The sequence below is a fragment of the Gossypium arboreum genome, chromosome 9, assembly GCF_025698485.1.
Source record: "Gossypium arboreum isolate Shixiya-1 chromosome 9, ASM2569848v2, whole genome shotgun sequence".
In the NCBI taxonomy this organism is placed as follows: domain Eukaryota; kingdom Viridiplantae; phylum Streptophyta; class Magnoliopsida; order Malvales; family Malvaceae; genus Gossypium; species Gossypium arboreum.
Window position 1 is genome coordinate 75,833,580 of NC_069078.1, and position 20,096 is coordinate 75,853,675.

General features: G+C 30.8%; 1 protein-coding gene across 1 annotated transcript; it reads right to left on the bottom strand.

Annotated features, from left to right (window-relative positions):
- Window positions 1–4,068: 4,068 nt before the first annotated feature.
- Window positions 4,069–8,742, bottom strand: LOC108457206 (uncharacterized). Its single transcript, XM_017756128.2, has 3 exons — window positions 8,259–8,742; window positions 7,500–8,163; window positions 4,069–5,265 (listed from the first exon to the last, which is right to left on the bottom strand). The coding sequence occupies exons 1-3, from the start codon at window positions 8,597–8,599 to the stop codon at window positions 4,207–4,209; spliced, it is 2,064 nt and encodes a 687-aa protein (XP_017611617.2). The 5' UTR covers window positions 8,600–8,742; the 3' UTR covers window positions 4,069–4,206.
- Between the last annotated feature and the right edge of the window lie 11,354 nt (window positions 8,743–20,096).

The window sequence follows — 20,096 nt, forward strand, 5'->3', positions numbered from 1 at the left end:
TATCTTCATTGCGGAAGCTTTGCTTGTTATTGTGTTATTTTGAAATCAATTACTGTTTTTGAAAACAATTATTGTTTTTGAAAACGCGCCCTAAAGCTATCTAATTCCAACAGTTAATATAAGTAATACCTATCTTAATAAAACATATCAAAACCATCAAAAATAATTAAGCAGCCTTATTACAACTTAAAACCCAAATCATAAAAATAAAAGAAAAGATGTCCAATTCACCGGAAGAAAATAGGAATTTGCGTAATGTGGCCACTCCAATTCCCTCACGGTTCCAAGCCCACTATGGTTGGGGTTTACCTACGTGGATGAAAAATAAGGGTGAGTTTGAGAAAACTCAGTGTAAAATAACCCAACCATAGTCTAAATCACTCAAACCACGAAATGAATAAGTTGGCCTTAGCCGAGCAGATTTCGAATGAAGCCCATAGGCCCATAATGAGCGTAGCAGATATTACATGTTTATGCGTAAACCCAACCCAGATTCATCCATAACACCCCCGTACCAGCCTTACACCATGTGGGGAGGCTACTCGACCCACCCAACCGCTACACACCACAGAAATATGCAGCATGGTCGCGAGCGATAATGTGACAGAGTCACCAGATAGAGATAATCGTGGCAGAGCCACCAGAACAGATATATGTGGCAGAGCCACCAGATCAGATATTTGTGGCATAGCCACCAGGACGCTTCCTCCATAATATAACCCATGTCCCCATGTAATGTAAATAATATGTCATGGCATACGATCTGTAAATGTAACATCATGCTTTTCGAAAAAAATAACCCTAGGGGTATAACGATAATTTTGCATACATAGGGGTGTTCAAGTAATTTCACTATTCTTAAGGTTTTCATACATAACATAGCCATTTACGTACGATCAGAAACACTTACCGCGTTTTCTTACCAACTTGGGCCAGTTGGCCCATTATCCCGTTTTTGGCCCATTAAGCCCAAAAACATCGAAATGCACGGAATCGCGCACTCTGCAGTCTTATCACTTTAAATTTACCATATACATCAAACTATTAATCTCATGAGCATTAGCACACTCGCAAGATCTCAAAATACCGGCATTTCGGCTTTTGCCGATCTAGTCTATAAGAGGGTGTTAGTTACACATCCGTTTGCGACGATATGCTGACGAGATCCACACACGAACTGCCTACAATTGGATTACTAACATGTTAATCTAACTATTCAAACACGAACTACATATTAACCCCATACCATATTTGGGCAACCAAACCTACAGATCATAGTAAGCTTATAAGAAATCAATAAGCAACTCATTAACAAATTTTTGTCAATGTTTACCACATAATCAAAATTTCACTGCAAGCTGTCTTCCTGAGCAACAGTCACTAAATTATTTATAACTGGAGCTACGAAACTCCAAATCAAGTTCTGTTAATTTTCCCTGAAAATAGACTCATATATCTTCTATCCATAAAATTTTCAGAATTTTTGGTTTAGCCAATCAATACCAGATTTTTCTCAAAGTTTCCCATGTTTCACTGTTTGACTAATCTGGCCACTTTTCTTTACGAATCAAATTTCTCATTGTACAGAATTCAAAATATGTTCTCGTTTATTTCATTTGAAACTAGACTCATTAAGCTTTAATTACATAATTTAGTCAGCTTCTAACTCATCTCCCACAATTTATGGTGATTTGGCAAAGTCACGTTACTGCTGCTGTCCCAAGCAGATTTATTACCAAATCACTCTTTCACACACCTAACTTGCATGCATGTTATTTAAACATGTATATCACCAATCAATCATCACATATCTATGATTTTACTTAAGTATAATCTCCATTTCATCATTTTAAAGCACAACATGTTAGCCGATTTTTCCCTTAGCATCTAAGGCACATGCATGCTCATTTGTTTGGCTCAACTTCACCTATCTTCCATTTTTCATCAAAAGAACATGAAACAACAACCAAAAACCAAAATATGCTTCATGAGTTAGGGTAGAATCAAGAAGAACCCATGAACATCAAAATAGAAGAAAAGTACCAAGAACTTACCTTCAATTTTTCCTCCTCCTAGTGACCGAATATTCAAGGGTTTCCTCCCCTATTTGCTCTCTCTCAAATTCGGCTATGAAGAACAAAGAATGAACAAAAACCTTCCTTTACTTCCTTTCGTTATTCTTATCACTCAACATTTTATGACACATAAATGGTATACTAATATTTGTGCCATACTCATGCCATAATTCCAATAAAAAAAATGCCCATAATGCTTATCATGCCCATCATGGAATATTTTCCTAACCCATTATCAATTTTTATCAATTTGTACCATAAATTATTAATATCAAGTGCACATATTGTCTACCACCAACATGATGGCTGGCCACTACTTGTAAAATGGAAGGTTTGACTTGCAAATCCTTCTATTTTGCACTCCTATTTATTTGGCCACTACAAATTAGCCTATAGCATTTTCAAATATTTTCATATAGGTCTTATTTCATAATTTCACCCGCTTTTTCTTATGGAACAAAAATTAACTAAAATTGCCAGGTTCTATCTTTAGCTTGAGCCTTCTAGAGGCCCACTAACATAATTAAACCTATGCCAACATTCACAGAATTCCCGAAAATTAGGGCGTTACAACTTGGGACTAGAATTGTCACGTAATGTTTCACTAACATGTGTTTTTCCTGCAAGCCACAATATAATGAGATACTCTCAACATAAATAACTAGAATACATTGGAATCCATTAAACTTTGGTACATGCAACAAATTATTCTTACATTGCTTTGCTTGATAAAGTGGAAAAAAATTGAAAGGATAGAAAATTGAAGAGTAAAAAATTAGAAAGATAGATGGTAGAGTTGAAAATTGGAAAAATACATAATTCTAAACTAATATATGCATCACTCTTATTTTTTTTCTTCTCTTATTATTCTAATTTGGAAGAATTCATTTTTATGAATTAGAATGAAAAAAAAGATTCTTTCTCTTATTTTTTTTCCTCTCACTCTTCTTCCAAACTAATCACACAAATTATTTTCTTTTCACTTTTTCACTCATTCCTTCTATCTCTTCACTTTTCCACCCAATTAACCACACCTTAATGAATCATTAGTTTATCTAAAAGAATCTAGAATTTCATGAATAGGATTTTGTTTTCTTACCCCACAAGCTGCAACATCTTTGTTTTTAGTTTCTATGAAAAGGTCCTAGATAAATTGCCATTACTGTTGCAAAGAAAAATCTTGCAAGGTAAAATACAATGCTGGAGGATGAGGAATTCAGAACTCCTGGTAAAGGTATCAGTTTATGCCTTAAACAGGAAAACGAAACTCATAGCTTAAACATAAAACATACTCCAAATAAGAAACCAGGATATTAGAAAGGCGTAACAACTGATAAACAACCCCTCAAAAAAAACATTCCCAACAATCTAAAAAAAACTCCAATTAATGACCATCAACACAAAAACATAAATAATTCTGGAAACCTACCCCGTAAATCTAATGATTACCCATGAAAAATCAAGCAAACCAACTTTTATAAAAACCCAAAGATCCCAACCATAACCATCCACCAACACATTCAAACAAGATGGTTATAGGACCTTTGACAATGCATCCACACGTACCTATTAGCCGAAAGTATTGAGGCTAACATCGGTTGGTTGTTTTACCTAGAGAAGGGGAAATGGAGGTGAAATATGTTGCAGAAATTGAGGTTGTCAGATTAGGAGAGATTATTATTATGTATAATAAATGATTTCATTTTAAAGAGATAAACGAAGAAAAATGATTATTAAAAAATAAAAAAAAATAAAATTCGAAAAGAAATTACAAACCGCAGAAACCTAAATAACTTCCATGCAAGAATGTAGAAAGAAATTCAAATATCTAAAACAAGTTATTTTATATTGGAATTGAAGTGTGTTTTATACCACACATTATTATTTAACATATTCAGAACCGTATTATTGTTTATTTTTTATGATATCGTATTCTCAATGTCGTGGTCTTGCATACATACTGTTAGAGAAATCGTGCAAAATCAAAACCAACTTCTTCTATAATCAGATGACATTCTCCACCCTGCCGTTCAACACATATAAATTCATTGAACAAAATATATTTTAACTGCCTATGATGCACAAAAAAATTCTTAAAACAATACTAAAAATGGAATACTCAAACTGTCCTTCATTTTCTTGAACGCTTCTTTGCCTGTCCACCACCTGAATGGTTCTCAACAGCTTCCCTTCCCCGTTTGCCAGGAGGAGCTGATTGGGTAGCAGGCACTCTTTTAGGCGGTCTTCCTGTGCTCCTCTTTGGCGGACTCGTTCTTTTTCCTCCAGAACGTGTCCGTGTAGTCGGAGTTCGATCCTTCTGTTGATCACCTTTGCTGCTGGCGCTGTTTTTTTTATGCTCACCTGCATCTCCTCCTCCTTTACCCTTATCAGAAGTAATCACACCCTTCAGTGTCTCTGTCAATGGCTCATTACCGGATAAAGAGCTCCTCATTCTATTCAAGAAATTCGCTGCACTTGGCTTCTTTGAACTCGCAGTTTTGCTGTTGCTCTTCTCCTTCTCACCACCCTTGGATTCCGAGTTATCATTTGAGGATCCACCTTTGCTTGAAATGGCAGCATTGGTATTGGTACCTGGATTCTTGCTTGTGTTTGTATTACTCCTAGCCTTTGCATTTTTGCTTGCTTTTCTTGAACCTGAGGCCGAACTTTCTCTTGTTCTCTTCTTTGCTACAGGACTTTCCTCAGTGGATTTGTCATGCTGCTTCCAACCTAGAGCCGGTTTCTCATTCATCAATGAAGCTAGCAGCTGCCTTTTTTTCTCTTGCCCTGAAGATGATGTTGACGATTTGGCAGTAATCGAGCTGCGTTTGCGACAAGCAATCAATGGGACTGATAGTTTAGGTTTCATTGACAAGGAGACTGACAGTTGGGGTTCTGGTTTCAATGACATCTGGGATTCAGGCACCCTACTTGATGATTGTTCTTTGGGCAATACGCTTGAATTGCGAAACTGGGTACCAATCTCCTTGGAGACAAGTTGTCGAAACTCAATAGCCGCAGCGTATTCTGAGGATTCCTTGCCGAAGAAAATGATGGCATTGGTTAAAAGCAACAGCAAGTCTCTAAAGAACTTGCTTTTACATCCTGAATACCAGCCTTCTTCAACCCTCATGCCAATAGTCTCTAAGTCAAGATGTTGCCGGATCAAGTTTGAGTAATCCGGTGTTTTCTGCAATATTGAAAATTAACCATAAATCACCATCGTAGCACCTAATTGTGTTCTTCAATTGCCTAGCATTAAAATTAATTTTATAGAAATAGCAACTAACAGGAGCACATAGGCTAAAGACAGCAGTTTAATATTTACCAAGACAAAAGACATCTAACTCATACCTTCCCCAATCAACTAAATGAAAACTAAACCTAAGTGGCAGACACATGCTTCTATTTCTTTAGACATAAAATACAACCATACAAGAATAATATACAAGTGATCACGTGGGGTCGACGCAAATTAGGTTCCAGGCTCCTTAGTTCCATTTAAAATGAAAAGATGGAAAAATGGAAACTACAAACAGCTTGGAAAAGACAAAATTTCTGATATGCTGTGAGTAATAATTAATTTTATTTTGAAAGTGGATCGGAATAAAGTTATATATTTTTATGAAAGTAAAAATATAATTTCAGTATTTTATTTGCTTACATTTTATAATTTTTCAAGAACTAAATTAAAATTTTATTTTTTGGAGAGTTAAAAGTGCAAATTTATTATATAGGGACTTATAATTTTATAAATTTTAAAAAATCAAAAGTGCAATTTCCAATTTTAGGGGTGGCACTGCCGCCCCTGAGCTGGAGATTGAAAAAAAAAAAAAGAAAAAAAAATGAAAGCCTTCTCCACGTTTCTTACTCGGCTAAGATAAGCTAACCACCATATTTTTTTAGAACAATTTACGTGCCCAATGGATTTTTTGTGCCTTCACAAAACTCATTACCCCTAAAAAAAATAATGCCAGGTTCACAGCATGAGAATGGACCAACTAACAACTCTTCATCGGGTTATCAAATGGACCCTCAGTTCACTGCTTTCCTTCCTCCTAACTCTAAATAATGCCAACATTAATATATATATAAGCTTATGAATATGACCTCTGAAGTTAAGAATTCTTGGTTCATTCTACGAAATTAACAATTAACAATAATAAAATTTATATAATGAGATTTAAAAAGGTTCAATAATATTAATCACAACACCGCCAATGTCCGGGCCAACCTTCAAAAATCTTATTTATTGAGAAAGATGCAAGATTGAACCAGCCAATGACACCTAGATCATAAATATAATATATACTGGCTACAAGTATAGTAAAAAATTAATATTTAATATTAAAATAAACCACAATTCTCCATTTTTAAAAAGAAATGGATATTCTTTTAGATAAAAATTTGTTTAAAAATAAATAAATAAATTTTATTTAAATTAAAAATACAACTTAATTTTTTATAATTTTTTATTAATTTTCCAACATATTTGACTCGTGACATATGATTAAAAAGAACAAAAATCTTTTCTCCAGACAAAAAAATACCTAATTCTAGGTAATTATAAAAAAAACCTTAATTCTACGCATGGGCCCAAACCAACATCCCTGCAGCACATGATATTATTCACACGAGAAGACAAAGAATGAAAAAGACTTTTCGTCAATTCAAACCACTAAAAAACTAGTACCACCGTATTAATCTACGCTTGCATGTAGCTCTAACATTCTTTCTTTAAAGAAAAAAAATCCACTTCATAGGTAGATCTAACCTAAACGCACGAAAAGAAAATCAATTCTTCTCCGATCTATCTCCTTGCATAATCATTGTAGTTATATTTTAATAATTTAATCCCTGTATTTTTATATTTTAAATATTTTTAATTATATTATTATGAAGTGATTTTTTATTTAAAATGTTATATCAATAAATTTAATCAAAAAATTTAACAGTAATAATAATTATACTTATTTAAGTTTTTAAATAAAATGGCTGCCTCATAGGTTTTATATAAAATTATAAAAAATTTATCATAATAATATATTATTTTTAATTAAAAGATTTTTAATATTTTTCAGTCTTGGTGTTGAATCATTTTAAATTAATAAAAGATTAATCCGCTAAATCAGATCAGCGGGCAAGATTAATTTTAATGGGCTGATTACATAAATTAGATAACCAAAACTTCCTTAAATTTCAAATGCCAAATAGCATTTATCCATTTATCTTCAAAATCACCAAACCTAACCCTGCCGACCCGTCGTCGCCAGATTGGACAGTGATGCTCTATATCTAACCCGCGCAGCAACCAATCAAAATCTTCTTTTTATTTTTTTTCCTCTTTATAAATAGTAATTAAACAATTTTTTAAAAAAAATTAAACTAATATTTTAAATATATATATAGAATATTTTGTTTTACCTGGCTTCCGAGTCGGCGCTCGAAAAAGGAGCCGAGCTTATGAGACCGGAAGATCTCGAGGAACGCAACCAACGGCTGAGATTCAACGGACACCTTCTTGATGGAGGGAGATTGGTCCAACTCCCCATTATCCGGTTCGTCCGGTTCAGCATTTTTCTTTTCCTTCCCGGACAAGCTAGCGGAGCTCTGTACATCGCTGCTCTCTCTATTAGGTTCTTCTCCCTTAGACTCGGCTACTGACTCCGGCGAATCACCGGTTTCTCTCGGGTCAACTCGCTCTGAGTTTTCAGCTGAGCCCTTCGCCACACTATCACAGCTCCCGTTGCACGAAGCTTCTCCCCCAGGCTTCACGCTCTGCACCTCTTTCCCCGTTTCACCTCCATCCGGTTCGACAGGTTCCGGTTCATCTTTCGCTTCGTCTGGTACGGTTCCCGGAGATTCCTCTTTCGGATCTGTAGAGTTCGACTCGTTTACCGAATGGTTCTCCCGCTCGGACTCTTCCCTGCTATTAACGGGGCGTCGGGTAATGTTCTCCGTTTCGTTTTCTTCCTTTTTTTCACTTCCCTTTTCTCGCTCCAGATCCGATTTTTCAGTTTCCTTTCCGTTCTTTGTCAAGCTCTGTTCTCTCTCTTCTTTTAATTTCTGCACCTTCATTTGTAAGGACCTGTAAAAGTAACAAAAAAATGTTATCGATTTTTGCCCCCACCCCAAAAGAAGTAATTTAATATTTTTATAAAAAATGATTTAGTAATAATTTACACGATAGAGAGATCATATTGTTGGACTTCGCGGCGTAGTTCGGCGACGCGGAGTCTCCGGAGCTCATCAAGCCAAGGAACGGTGATGGTGGAGTTGTTGTTATTAGTAGTTTCGCCGTCGTCGTTGTCGTTTTCAGCGAAACGGCGTTTAAGGTCTTGAAACTTCTGTTGACAAGAAAGGGGAGTAAAGAAGAGATGTTGGAACGTAGAAGTTCGCTTCTGTAGTTCCATAGCAACGGAGTCCCAACTGTTGTTACCGTAACGATGAACGGCGCAGGCGAGTAAAAGCTCCTCCCAAGTACCCCATGTTTGTTTATCGGGAAAGCTGTGGGGTTTAGCCATGAAATAAATGAAAAGAAGAGGAGGAAAAGATATTAATAGTATCGGTCACGGTTCAATAATAGGTCTCTTTTTGCGAATAAATAAGTACCTTTTTATTCAAATAAATTTTTCTATTTATGATTCGTTTGTACTCTAGAAATTTTAAGGAATATCTAGGCCGCTTCAATTTCATTTCTATTGTAGGTTAAAATCATCTTCAAATATCTTCCTCGTATATTATTTTCGGTTTTTTTAAAAAAATTATAATTTAAATCTAATTATTAACATCATAAAAAACCTATTCACATTTTAAAATAATAATATGTATTTACAAAATTTTAATAATGTTAATTAGAAAAATATATAGTAACACTAAAATCTAAATGAATGGAGTTGGAGAATATTTTTTATTATTCATTATTTTGAAGTATTCTACTCTCATTGAATATAGGAGGGGTGTCATGAATTTAGAAGGTAATCAGTAAATTGAAACAATTGGAAAGGGAGCCCTAGGATGCCGAACCAGAAGGAACAGGCCTAAGGTTATTGGGCTGATTGATGGACTTAAAGAAGGAGGGTGAGGCGGACCAAGTTAGCACCAATTGGTAGCGGGCTGATTCCTACAGCAAGCCCAAGAGACTGATTTAATGACTTTTCCTCTGAATGGATTGCTGATGACTCATTTGCTATTTTATTTTCATTTTCCTCTCATGCTAGCTGTTAAAAAAAGTGAAGTATCTGGTACAGTTTGTTACAACAGAATTTCTATTATATTCTCAAGGCATGGAATGAAATCAGTATTTTCCCTTTCTCTCAATCTCCTTCTACTTCTTTCTTTTTCTTTTCTTAAAATTTATTATTTATATCTATAATTGAATAACTTTTATATTTTTTATTAAATTTATTTAACTTAACACTCATATTATAAATTATTTATTTCAAAACTCTAAAATACTATATTAAGCCTAAAGCAAATAATATTCTTATTATTACTCAAACCCAAAATAGATTATATAGTCTAAAATAAAAATAACTCAAAAGACAAATTGTAAAAGTTAAAATTCAATTCAAAATTTAATTTAATAAAATAATATTTTATTAATATATTAATTTTTTAATGTACTATTAGCTATAGACATGTATTGTAATATGTTAAATGACTCATAACTATGGATGCTATATACTTTATTATAATATTAATATAATAATAGTTTTTTAACAATTTTTTATAAGTTTTGATCTGCTCTTCTTGATGCAATGCTTAGAACTACTCATAGTCTCTCCTCAACCCATAAATAGGAGTATAGCACGTTTTAACACACTCGAACTCATATCCTCCTACATTCGCAACCCAAATATAACTTACATGCAAACCATCTAACTTTTAAAGCATTCAAACATGGCTTCCAAACTTCTCTTTTTAATGTTTCGGTGAAAAGATGAATGTGACGAAGAATATGACTTTGTTTTTGTTGTATTATTCTTTAATCATTTACATTAATTAAATTATAACATATATTATAATATAAACAAATGAATAACAAGCCATTAACATAATTATAGCTAAATTTCCATATAAAATCATCCAATTATACTTTTATAGCACTTATAAACTAATAGCAATTGACTTTTGTAGTTTTTACGATTTAATCATTTTTCCTTAATTAACAATCAATTTATCAAAAAATTTGGACAAATCTTGAATTCACCTATATAACATCTCTGTAAATATTTAATAAAAATATTCACGGAATCAGTTTGCAGAAACGAGGTCTCAATCTTCATTTTCGAAGACCATTTTAACTTTCCATATGCACCATTTATATCTTTATTAACTGACCAATTATTAAAATATATTAAATCAAGATTCATTGTTGTACTATATTTAACTCATAAATATTAATTAAATATATCTACAAACTCTCTCATTGAAATTATGGTCTTGAAATCACTGATAAACGGGCTGCTATAATCCTCCAATTCATGGGTTGGAGGAAAGCTATGAGTAGTTCTAGGTATTATGTAAAAAAAAAAAGCAGATATGATCAAATCTTATAATGATATTGTTCAAAAATATTAAATATTATTGTTTATTATTATCTTGGTTGATTTACACTTTAAATCTCTATACTCTTCGTACATTTGAAAATTAGCCCTTCTACTATATTATATAATGCTATCTTATATCATATAATATATAATACATTAATAGTTTATATATATGCATTATTTTTACGAAAAAAAAGAAATAAAGATTATAATATTATGTAATACTATCTTTTATTATAATTCATAACATAATAATAGTTATTTATGTGTATTGATAGTTTTAGTCATAGTTATATATTGTATTATTATATTATGTAATAGTATATCATCTATTATAGTTAGTGGTTAAAACCAACTTGATGACAAAATTGAGTCAATTCAAGCGAATCAGTTTGTAAATTCAGTTTTCATTTTAGACCAATTAATAGTTATATATGTATTAATAATTTTAAAATATATTATTATATTATGTAATACTATATCCCATATTGTAATAGTAATACATAATATATTAATTATTAAACCCTATTTATTATATTGATTGAAATATGTTCAAAGTATATACTTTTCATACATTTGAAAGTTAACATTCCTAATATACAACACAATTACATAGCATATAATATATAATATATAATATATAATATATTATTAGTTTATATATATATATACATATGCATTAATGATTAAAACATTATAATATTATGGGTGACTAACCTATAAACTATATCTTGGATTGCATTTTAGGCCCTCTATTGAAAATTTGGGCAAATTAGCCCTAGTACGTAGGGGTGGGCAAATTTTGGGTAAAATAAAATTAATCCGGGTAACTAACCAAATTCAATTAATCGGTCGGTTAACTGAATTAATTCAATCGGGGTCGGTTAATAATTTTTTAGAAGTTCGGTTAACAGTTAATTAGGTCCAAAATTGATTAATTAATCGAATTAACTGAAAATTTATGTTTTTTATATACATTTTACATATATTAAATTCGGTTAATTTGGTTAATGTGGTTATTTTTTTATATGTTTTATACTTGTTTTAACCAAAAAACAAAAAACATATACATTTCGATTAATTCAATTAACCGACCAAATTAACCAAAAAAGTTCGGTTTGGTTAATTTTTTTAAAAAAAAATTCGGTTCGATTAACGGTTAATAAAAGAGTCGGTTAATTCGATTAATGGTAGTTTGGGTCGGTTAACCAATTGAACACCCCTACTAGTACGTTAGATGAGTAAAAGCGAAACATCCCATTTGTTAAATTTTAGTGTTTATATTTAAGGTATAATAACAAGTTTAGCCCTCAATCTTTACACATTTATTCAATTTGACCCCTACTATTTTATTGGAAGTAAATTAGAAATTTTTGAACTAACAAGGCTAAAAGGTCAAAAAACCCTTATTAACAAATTAAAAAAATCAATTAAGCCTTTTAAATTTTAATAATTATTTAAAAATCATAAAAATAACTATAAACAAAATTTATAAAAAGGTTATAAATTTTTTTATTAAAAATAACAATACTGGCCCATTAAAATTTAATGGTTATAAGATTTTTAAAACCTTGACCACTACTCTTTTTTGGTTTGTATTGCTATTTTTAATAAAAATTATAATTTTAAGTGAAGGGTAAGAATTTGAGTAATTATACAAGTAATTACACTCGATTTTTTTGTACATGTTTAAGTTATAAATTTTATATTATAAGCATAAACATAGATGTGTGATTGGGATGATTATGGTAAAAATTATATTATAAAAATAATTTATGTGTATTTTATAAAGTTAGAACCAAAAATTATATTATGTTAAGTCCTAATCTTTTTAAGTTGTGGCCAAAAATTTATTATAAAAATAATTTAAGTTATAATATATTTATTTATAAAAGTTATGGCCAAGAAGTATGGGCATAATTTATTTATGTGTTCATGCTATATATTATAAAAATAATATGCTTATTTGTAAGAAAAAAAGTGTTTATTTTTAACACAATTTATTCATAAAAATAACTTTCTAAAGTTATGATAAAAAACTATATTATTTATAAGAAGTGTTATAAAAGTTATTGGACATTTTCTAAAACATTTTTTAAAAGGTTATATATTATAATTTTTATATTATTTTTAGTTAATTTACATATTATTAAAAGGGTTATAACTTAGCACAATTCTTTCTCTAAATTAAGTTTATATAATTTTTATCGAAACAAAAGGGTTAGAAGAAACATACCACCAATCAAATCTATTTTGGTAGTTTTTATATAACTATTTTTGATAGTTTATCCCGAGTGAGGTAAACTTGTGAACTAGTTTTAACAAATGGTAAACATAGAAAAACTATGTTAAAAGAAATGGAGAATGAAGGAAAACAAAAGGAGAAGCAGAAGAGAATGAAAAATAAAGGGGAAAAAAAAGGAAAGTAAAAATAACATAAAAGAAAAAAAATTAAATTGCTTAAAAAAAATATTAGGACCAATTGTATAAATTAACCTAAAATTTTTGTTTGAAATGATGATTTAATGTACAACGTGAATTTATTGTTACACCGTTAACAGAAATTAACGGCTCAGTGACTAAAATATTACAATGCGATAACAAATGACTAAAACGTAATATTTCGAACATAGGTGACCAAAATGTAAATTGAGGTAAACAAAAGTAGCTACTTAGGTGACTAAAATGTAAACTGAGGTAAACAAAAGTGACTACTTTAGTATTTTACCCTTGTTTTAATTATCTAAGTTTGCCAATGGTTTTGTTTCATCGCTTCTTGCCAACAAATAGTTTTCTCGATACATTTTATTGAGAACATTATTGATCTCCTAACTAATACAGATTTCTCCTGACAATATCAGATGAGATGACGAGGACCCAGGCATCTCTTACCGAAGGGGCCTTGGTTTCCATGCAGCTAAGAAATCCTTTAGTCGTGGTGATCCTGCTCCAATACTAGGAAGAGACCGAGGTTCAATGAAGGGCCAATCAAGAAAAGAACTTTTGCCTTCACAGAATGGTACCCCGAAAAGAAACTTCCGAATGAGATTGAATTACTTTGCACAAAGATGCTAGAAAATGAGATGTTTATGGAGAGCCAGCTAAACTGAAACTGCCAAAATGAGATAATTTACGCTATAAGATGTTAGCTAATTTTATTTTGCTCGCTTCAACAGGTGGAAAGGGCTTTTGATACAAGTCATCCCGATCTTGTTGAGCTTCAGAAAGCAAAGAAGAAGCTGAAAGTAAGAATATGATTCACATAGCCTGAATACATTCTTTTTATTGCTTAGTTGTTATGACCACAGGCTTGAGGTCGAGTTATGGGGTGATTTAACAGAAAAATCAGATCCGACAGAAGGGTCTTTGCCCGTATTTCGATTCCTGGTTTTGCCTATGGTGATGGAACTCTAAGGGAGTAGCCTACCCTAGAACTCTATGAAAGTTGCCTACCTTAATTTACTGCAAATTCAACTTGTTTTATTACTTGGTAAATTTCCCCTTAAATAGAGGTTTACAATAAGAGCAACCCTAATATCCTATCATACTAGGAAAGTTTTATGTAAGCTAAAATGAAAGTTCAGGAAATAAAATGAAATCAGAATCCCAAACCTCCTTCCTGGTTATATCTTTTATTCTAACGATTCTTTCCTTTTGTAACATTAGTACTGCAAGTTTAACCATTATATCTAATGCAGGGCAGGAACAAGGGCTCATCAATGCTATTGTAAGGCTTGCTGATGCATCTGATGGTGAAAGTGGTAATCAATATGTGTATACATAGTGATCTTTTACGTTCTTTTCTGTAAAATACACATAGTCCATCGATGAATCTTATTATTGAATTTTGTTTTCTTTTGTTCTTTCCCTCCATTTTATTTGGGAGGAAAAGCTAGCTGCAACTTCTTGTTAAACATGTATTTATTTAGTATTTTGCAATTAATCATGTAAGTGTTTCAGGCTACTGATCAAATCATCACATTCACAAATGCCGAATTATCATTCTTAACATATCAACATTCGTTCATACATGATTACAAGTATATGCACCTATTCATCTACTTGGCAAGCAAGAAATAACTCATTTATAAGCATAAAATTGTCAAATGGGCAAGCAACCCATTAATTCACTAACGACGTATACATACCCCCAACATATATGGTATCATATTCAAAATGTAAGCATTTCCTAAGACCAAAACTTCAAAACCAACCCTAAGATCAACTCAAGAGGTTAGATATATATCATTTGCTATAAACGCAACAGAAACTATACAAGCGTGTTGAATCGAGAGTTGAATTTTAAATATTGTAGATCACTTTAAGTCTTCAAGATCTACATTATTTGCACACAAAAATAAATAAATTCTACGCTGAATAATAGGGCTCAGTAATGCAAACATGATTTAAATCAATAATAAACTAAAAGCAAGGTACCAAAAACATATAATATGATACACAAATACTATCTAAATCATAGTTGTATTACTAGTCTCATAAACTAAACATCACAATTTGTGCTAATCAACATGGCATATATCAACATTTAGTCCTTGTACCATACATTTCAATTACATGAATAATATAGCATAACACAAGGGTCATTGCACTTTTTCATTTCATTCTCAAATCCATTGATTTGTTATATAACTGAACCGGCTTTCAGGCTCATGATAACTAGATCATATGACATTTCACATTCCATCATTTATTGTTTAAACATCAAGATACAATTATACAACTCAATATCCAATATCAATAGTAAAATATATGTTTTCATAATCCTTAATAATCAGACACAAACTCAAGATGGAAACACGATTCATCTAACCATCACACTAATATATCTGGCACCCAGTGCTTCATCGGTACATCCAAAATATAATATACATGTTGAAAAAACCCTGTTTGAAAATAATTTTTTTGCACAACAAAAAAAATAATAAATTTGAAAATCGAGTTGGTTTGTAATATTTATACCAATAAACTTTTTTCCTGAAATAATTCCTATGCTTTAAGCGAGACGAATACTAAATGTTCCTAATTTTCAACCGAAAATAAATCTCATTCTCTTATAAAAACCGATAGAATTGTTATTCCCAAAATATAAAATTTATATTTATAAATAAATTCTTACTAATTTTGAAAAAATAACAATATCTCAAAATTGTTTCATATTGAATTGAGTACACATTTCATCCCGAATTATAAGGATTAGTTTATTATTAAAATTGGAAAGTGTTTAATACCACAAATTATTATTTAATATTGTAGCGACGTAAAATTTTTGCCTTTGTCGCTAATTGAGGTGATTGATTGAAAATTTGAAAAAGGAATTTCGGTTTTAAAGAGAAAAGGAGTCGCCACCGATGTTTTTTCTAGGTATGATCGGATACCTAATAAATCATCTTTTTTAGAAAAGAAATTTATTCTTGAACAAAAATGAAGGCCGAATTTGGGTCTACGCGAAAATCCAGAGAAAAATAGGGTTCGTGAGTCGGTTACGCACGAGGAAGGTATTAGCACCCTCGCGAAGTCCAAAATTGGTATCTTATTAAACATGTGTTGTCTTAATTTTCTAAAATACGAGTTCAATTTAAATTTTAATAGTGATCCGATCGAAACACGAGAATTTTTAAAATTTCAATTTCTTTTGAGAAGGGCGTTCCGTTTTTAACACGAGCCGATGATATTCACCCAACATAGCGATGAAATCAACGACTTAATGTTAAATCGGCACGTTGCCTTATTTATTGAAGTTAATTAAAAAAAAAAGAGTAAAACATTATTATAATAAGAATTCGTAAATAATGATACAATTAATAAAAATATTAAAATCTAAGAATATTAAAATAACAATAACAATATTTACCATAAAAGAAAATAATAATAAAAATAATGTACTATTAATATAATAAGAAAAATAATGTATTTATGACAATAATAGAAAATAACAATATATACATAAATATATATATATATATATGTATGTGTATATATATGTTAATAATGATGAAAAGAAAATAATAATTATACTAATAATAGTGGTAATGGTAATTGTGACAGCCTTAATTTGGCCCTAGTCGGAAAGTGGTTTCGGGACCACAAAACCGAGTCATAAAAATAATTAACCGTTATAATCTATGCTTACTGTATGTGTACATACACGTGTGAAAGTTTCATGTTTTAATTTGGTCAATTGTATGTGAAATTATTAAATAGGACTTATGTGAGAAAATTCTGAAATGTGATAGGTTAATCTTAAGTGACCTATTAATGCATGTGACAAAGAGGATGGACTTGCATGTCAAATATTCATTTTATTTAGGTAGTGGCTGGCCAGATATGTTATATAGAATATATGTATTATTTAATTATAATGGCTTTATAATTTTAATTTAGTAATGAATTAATAAAAAGAAAATGGGTGATGAAAACAAAGCTTCACCTTTGTTCTTCTTGGCCGAAATGTAAGAGAGGAAAGGGGAGAAAACTTCATTCGGTTACCATAGGCTTAAATCAAGGTAAGAATTTTTATTAATTCTTAAAATTTTAGTTGTTTTTAAGTTAGTTATCAAGTTCTTATTTCAACCCATGTTAAAATTTTGAGTTTTGGGAGAATTTGAGCTTTCGGTCATGGTGGGAATAAAATAAAATGAGTATATGTGTTAATTACCTTGTATTTGAAGTTTTGAAGAATAGGTAGTGATTAATTAAAATGATGAATGTTAAATCTTTAAATTTAGTTGAATTTGAACATTTGGCATTACCTATGATATTAGATATGAGTGTATGAAAGGTTGATTTTGAGTAGTTAGGTGTGTTAAAAAAAAATAATTGATGATTTGGGTGGTATCTATGGTTGATTCAGTTATGGTCTTTGCATGAGTAAAATATACATATGGAAATGGTTGTATTTTTAGTTGATATTTGTGTTCAAAATGGTTCAATTTGTTTTAGCCACATGTGCATAAATTGTAATAATAGAATAGATAATATGTACTTGAGTATTCGGTTATGGTTTTAGGTTCGAGTTGACGGATATGTAAAAATTAGCTTTTGGTATGTATTGATTTAGTATAGGAGTTCGAAAATGGCTTAATTTTCATGTTTAAATTCGGTTATATCCGATCATGGTTGGATTTATTTTGATATGCATATTACAAGGTATTTATGATTTGTGTTTTAGTTGCATAACAATATTTGGTTAATAATATGAATGCAAAGAGTTGTGATTTAGTATATTGTAATAAATCTGAACGGGACAGCAGCTGTAAAGTGATTTTGGAAAATCACCATAAATTGTGAGAGTGGAGTTAGAAGATGAATAAACTATTTAATTAAAGCTTAATGAGTCTAGTTTCAAATGAAATCAACGAGAACATATTTTGACTTCTGTATAATTAGAAATTTGATTCGTAATAAAGGGTGGTCAGATTAGTCAAACAGTGAAACAGGGGGAAACTTTAAGAAAAATCTGATATTGATTGGCCAAACTAAAAATTCTGAAAATTTTATGGATAAAAGATATATGAGTCTATTTTCAGGAAATTTTACGGCAATTGATTTGGAGTTTTGTAGCTCAGTTATAAATAATTTGGTGACTGTTGCTCGGAAGACACTTATTGTGAATTTGTGATTATGTGGTAATCATTGATAAAAATTTGTTAATGAGTTACTTAATGTTTTCTTATAAACTTACTATGATCTATGTGTGTGAAAGTCGAATATATATATTATATTTATGAAGAAATGCTTGAATAGTCGAATAATGACTAGTTTAAAATTTTTGAATTTAAGCTCAAGAGCAAAGAAGGTCGAAGTTGGATAGGGGAAAAGAGAAAGTAATTGAGTAGCCTTTCCGCAACCGTTCAAGTATATCCGAGGTAAGTTTTGAATAGTCACATTTAGTACGTAATTGATAATGTCTTGATATGTGTATGATAAGCATCATCGCGATCTATTGATTCTATTTGAATATAGTTGAGTGGCAAATAATTTATGTTTAAGGCTTAAAGCCGAATAGACATTAGAAGTTAAGCTTGGAAAGTAAATGGACATATATTCTTATGTATGTTATTGAGCCAAAAGTTATATGAATGGTGCCCATGTTATGCTATTATTGAATGGAATAAATGAACTATGATTGTGAGATGTTATGTGAATTGAATTTTCTTGCGAATAAGTATGCATGACATTCGATGATGTATATCCGGACTTAGGGTCCGCAGCTATGTCTTGGAATTATATCCGGACTTAGGGTCCATGAGCTATGTGCTAGAATTATATCCGGACTTAAGGTCCGCGAGCTACGTCTTGGAAATATGTCCGGCTAAAGTCCCATGAGCTTCGAAATGGTATTATACGGGTTTAAATTCCCTTGAGCTTGTCTGGTAATTGGTTTCAAGTCCTAAGACCTAACGAGCTTAATGCCGATAAGTTAAGTAAGATTACGATATTGAATGTTCGCGATAAACCACCGTCGAGTAAGTACTATACATTTAAAATGTTCAGCACGTATTACTTACTCATCGGTGAATTGATTTCAAGTGAATCATTAGCATCAAAGAAGAATATATATATAAATATGATTGATGGTTATATTTGTGAATATGAGAATGATTTAATCGGTCATGGTATATTTGTATATGAATTATATGTTAAAATTTCTTTATGTGCTCATGTACATTCAGTCAATGATTTTTGTGAATTATTAGTACTAAAGAATGATACTTAAGTGTGAATGAATGTTTCGATTTTCGATAAGTCTTTAATTGTTTGTGATGCTTAAAACTTACTAAGCTTTGAAAGCTTACTCGTTCTTTATTTCTCTATTTTATAGATTGTTGATTTTGGCCACCGACTCGGGATCGTCGTGATTCATCACACTATCGATCTTTTGGTATAGTTATATTTTGGACTCGATATGGCATGTATAGGTTAGGTGATGATAACTATGTTTTGAAATTGTAAATATTTTGGCCATACGAAAATGGCGTATAACTTAAATATCAGTATGTATTTTAGCTCGATCTCTGTTTATGTTTATTGACACTGTGAATGAGATAATTAAATGTTTAGTTCGGTAATACCTCTTAGCCTTAATCCGGCGTTCGGATTTAGGTTAGGTGTTATTCTGAATGATCAAGTAGTAATGAAATAAGTATAAGTATGTACAAAAATAAAAATAATATAATATAAAGTGGAAGAAAAAAATAATGATAATAATATATTAATAAAAGAAAATATATATATATATATATATACATACATATACCAAAAATATATTCATAATAATAGTATTGAGTATTAAAAGTATATATATAATATAGACAAAAATATATGCATAATATAGTATTGAAAGTATTTACATGGGATAATATAAAAAAATGAATAATGTGATATTAAAATATATACATAATATATACATATTAGAAATAATAATAATAATGTTACAAAATAATTATTA

What these genes read in the sequence shown, in the direction of transcription:
- LOC108457206 (XM_017756128.2), bottom strand. Translation starts at nt 8,599, where the DNA reads ATGGCTAAACCCCACAGCTTTCCCGATAAACAAACATGGGGTACTTGG. An exon ending in CAATATGATCTCTCTATCGT is followed by an intron (nt 8,164 to 8,258) that starts GTAAATTATTAC and finishes TTACTTTTACAG; the next exon opens with GTCCTTACAAATGAAGGTGC. An exon ending in AGCGCCGACTCGGAAGCCAG is followed by an intron (nt 5,266 to 7,499) that starts GTAAAACAAAAT and finishes TCAATATTGCAG; the next exon opens with AAAACACCGGATTACTCAAA.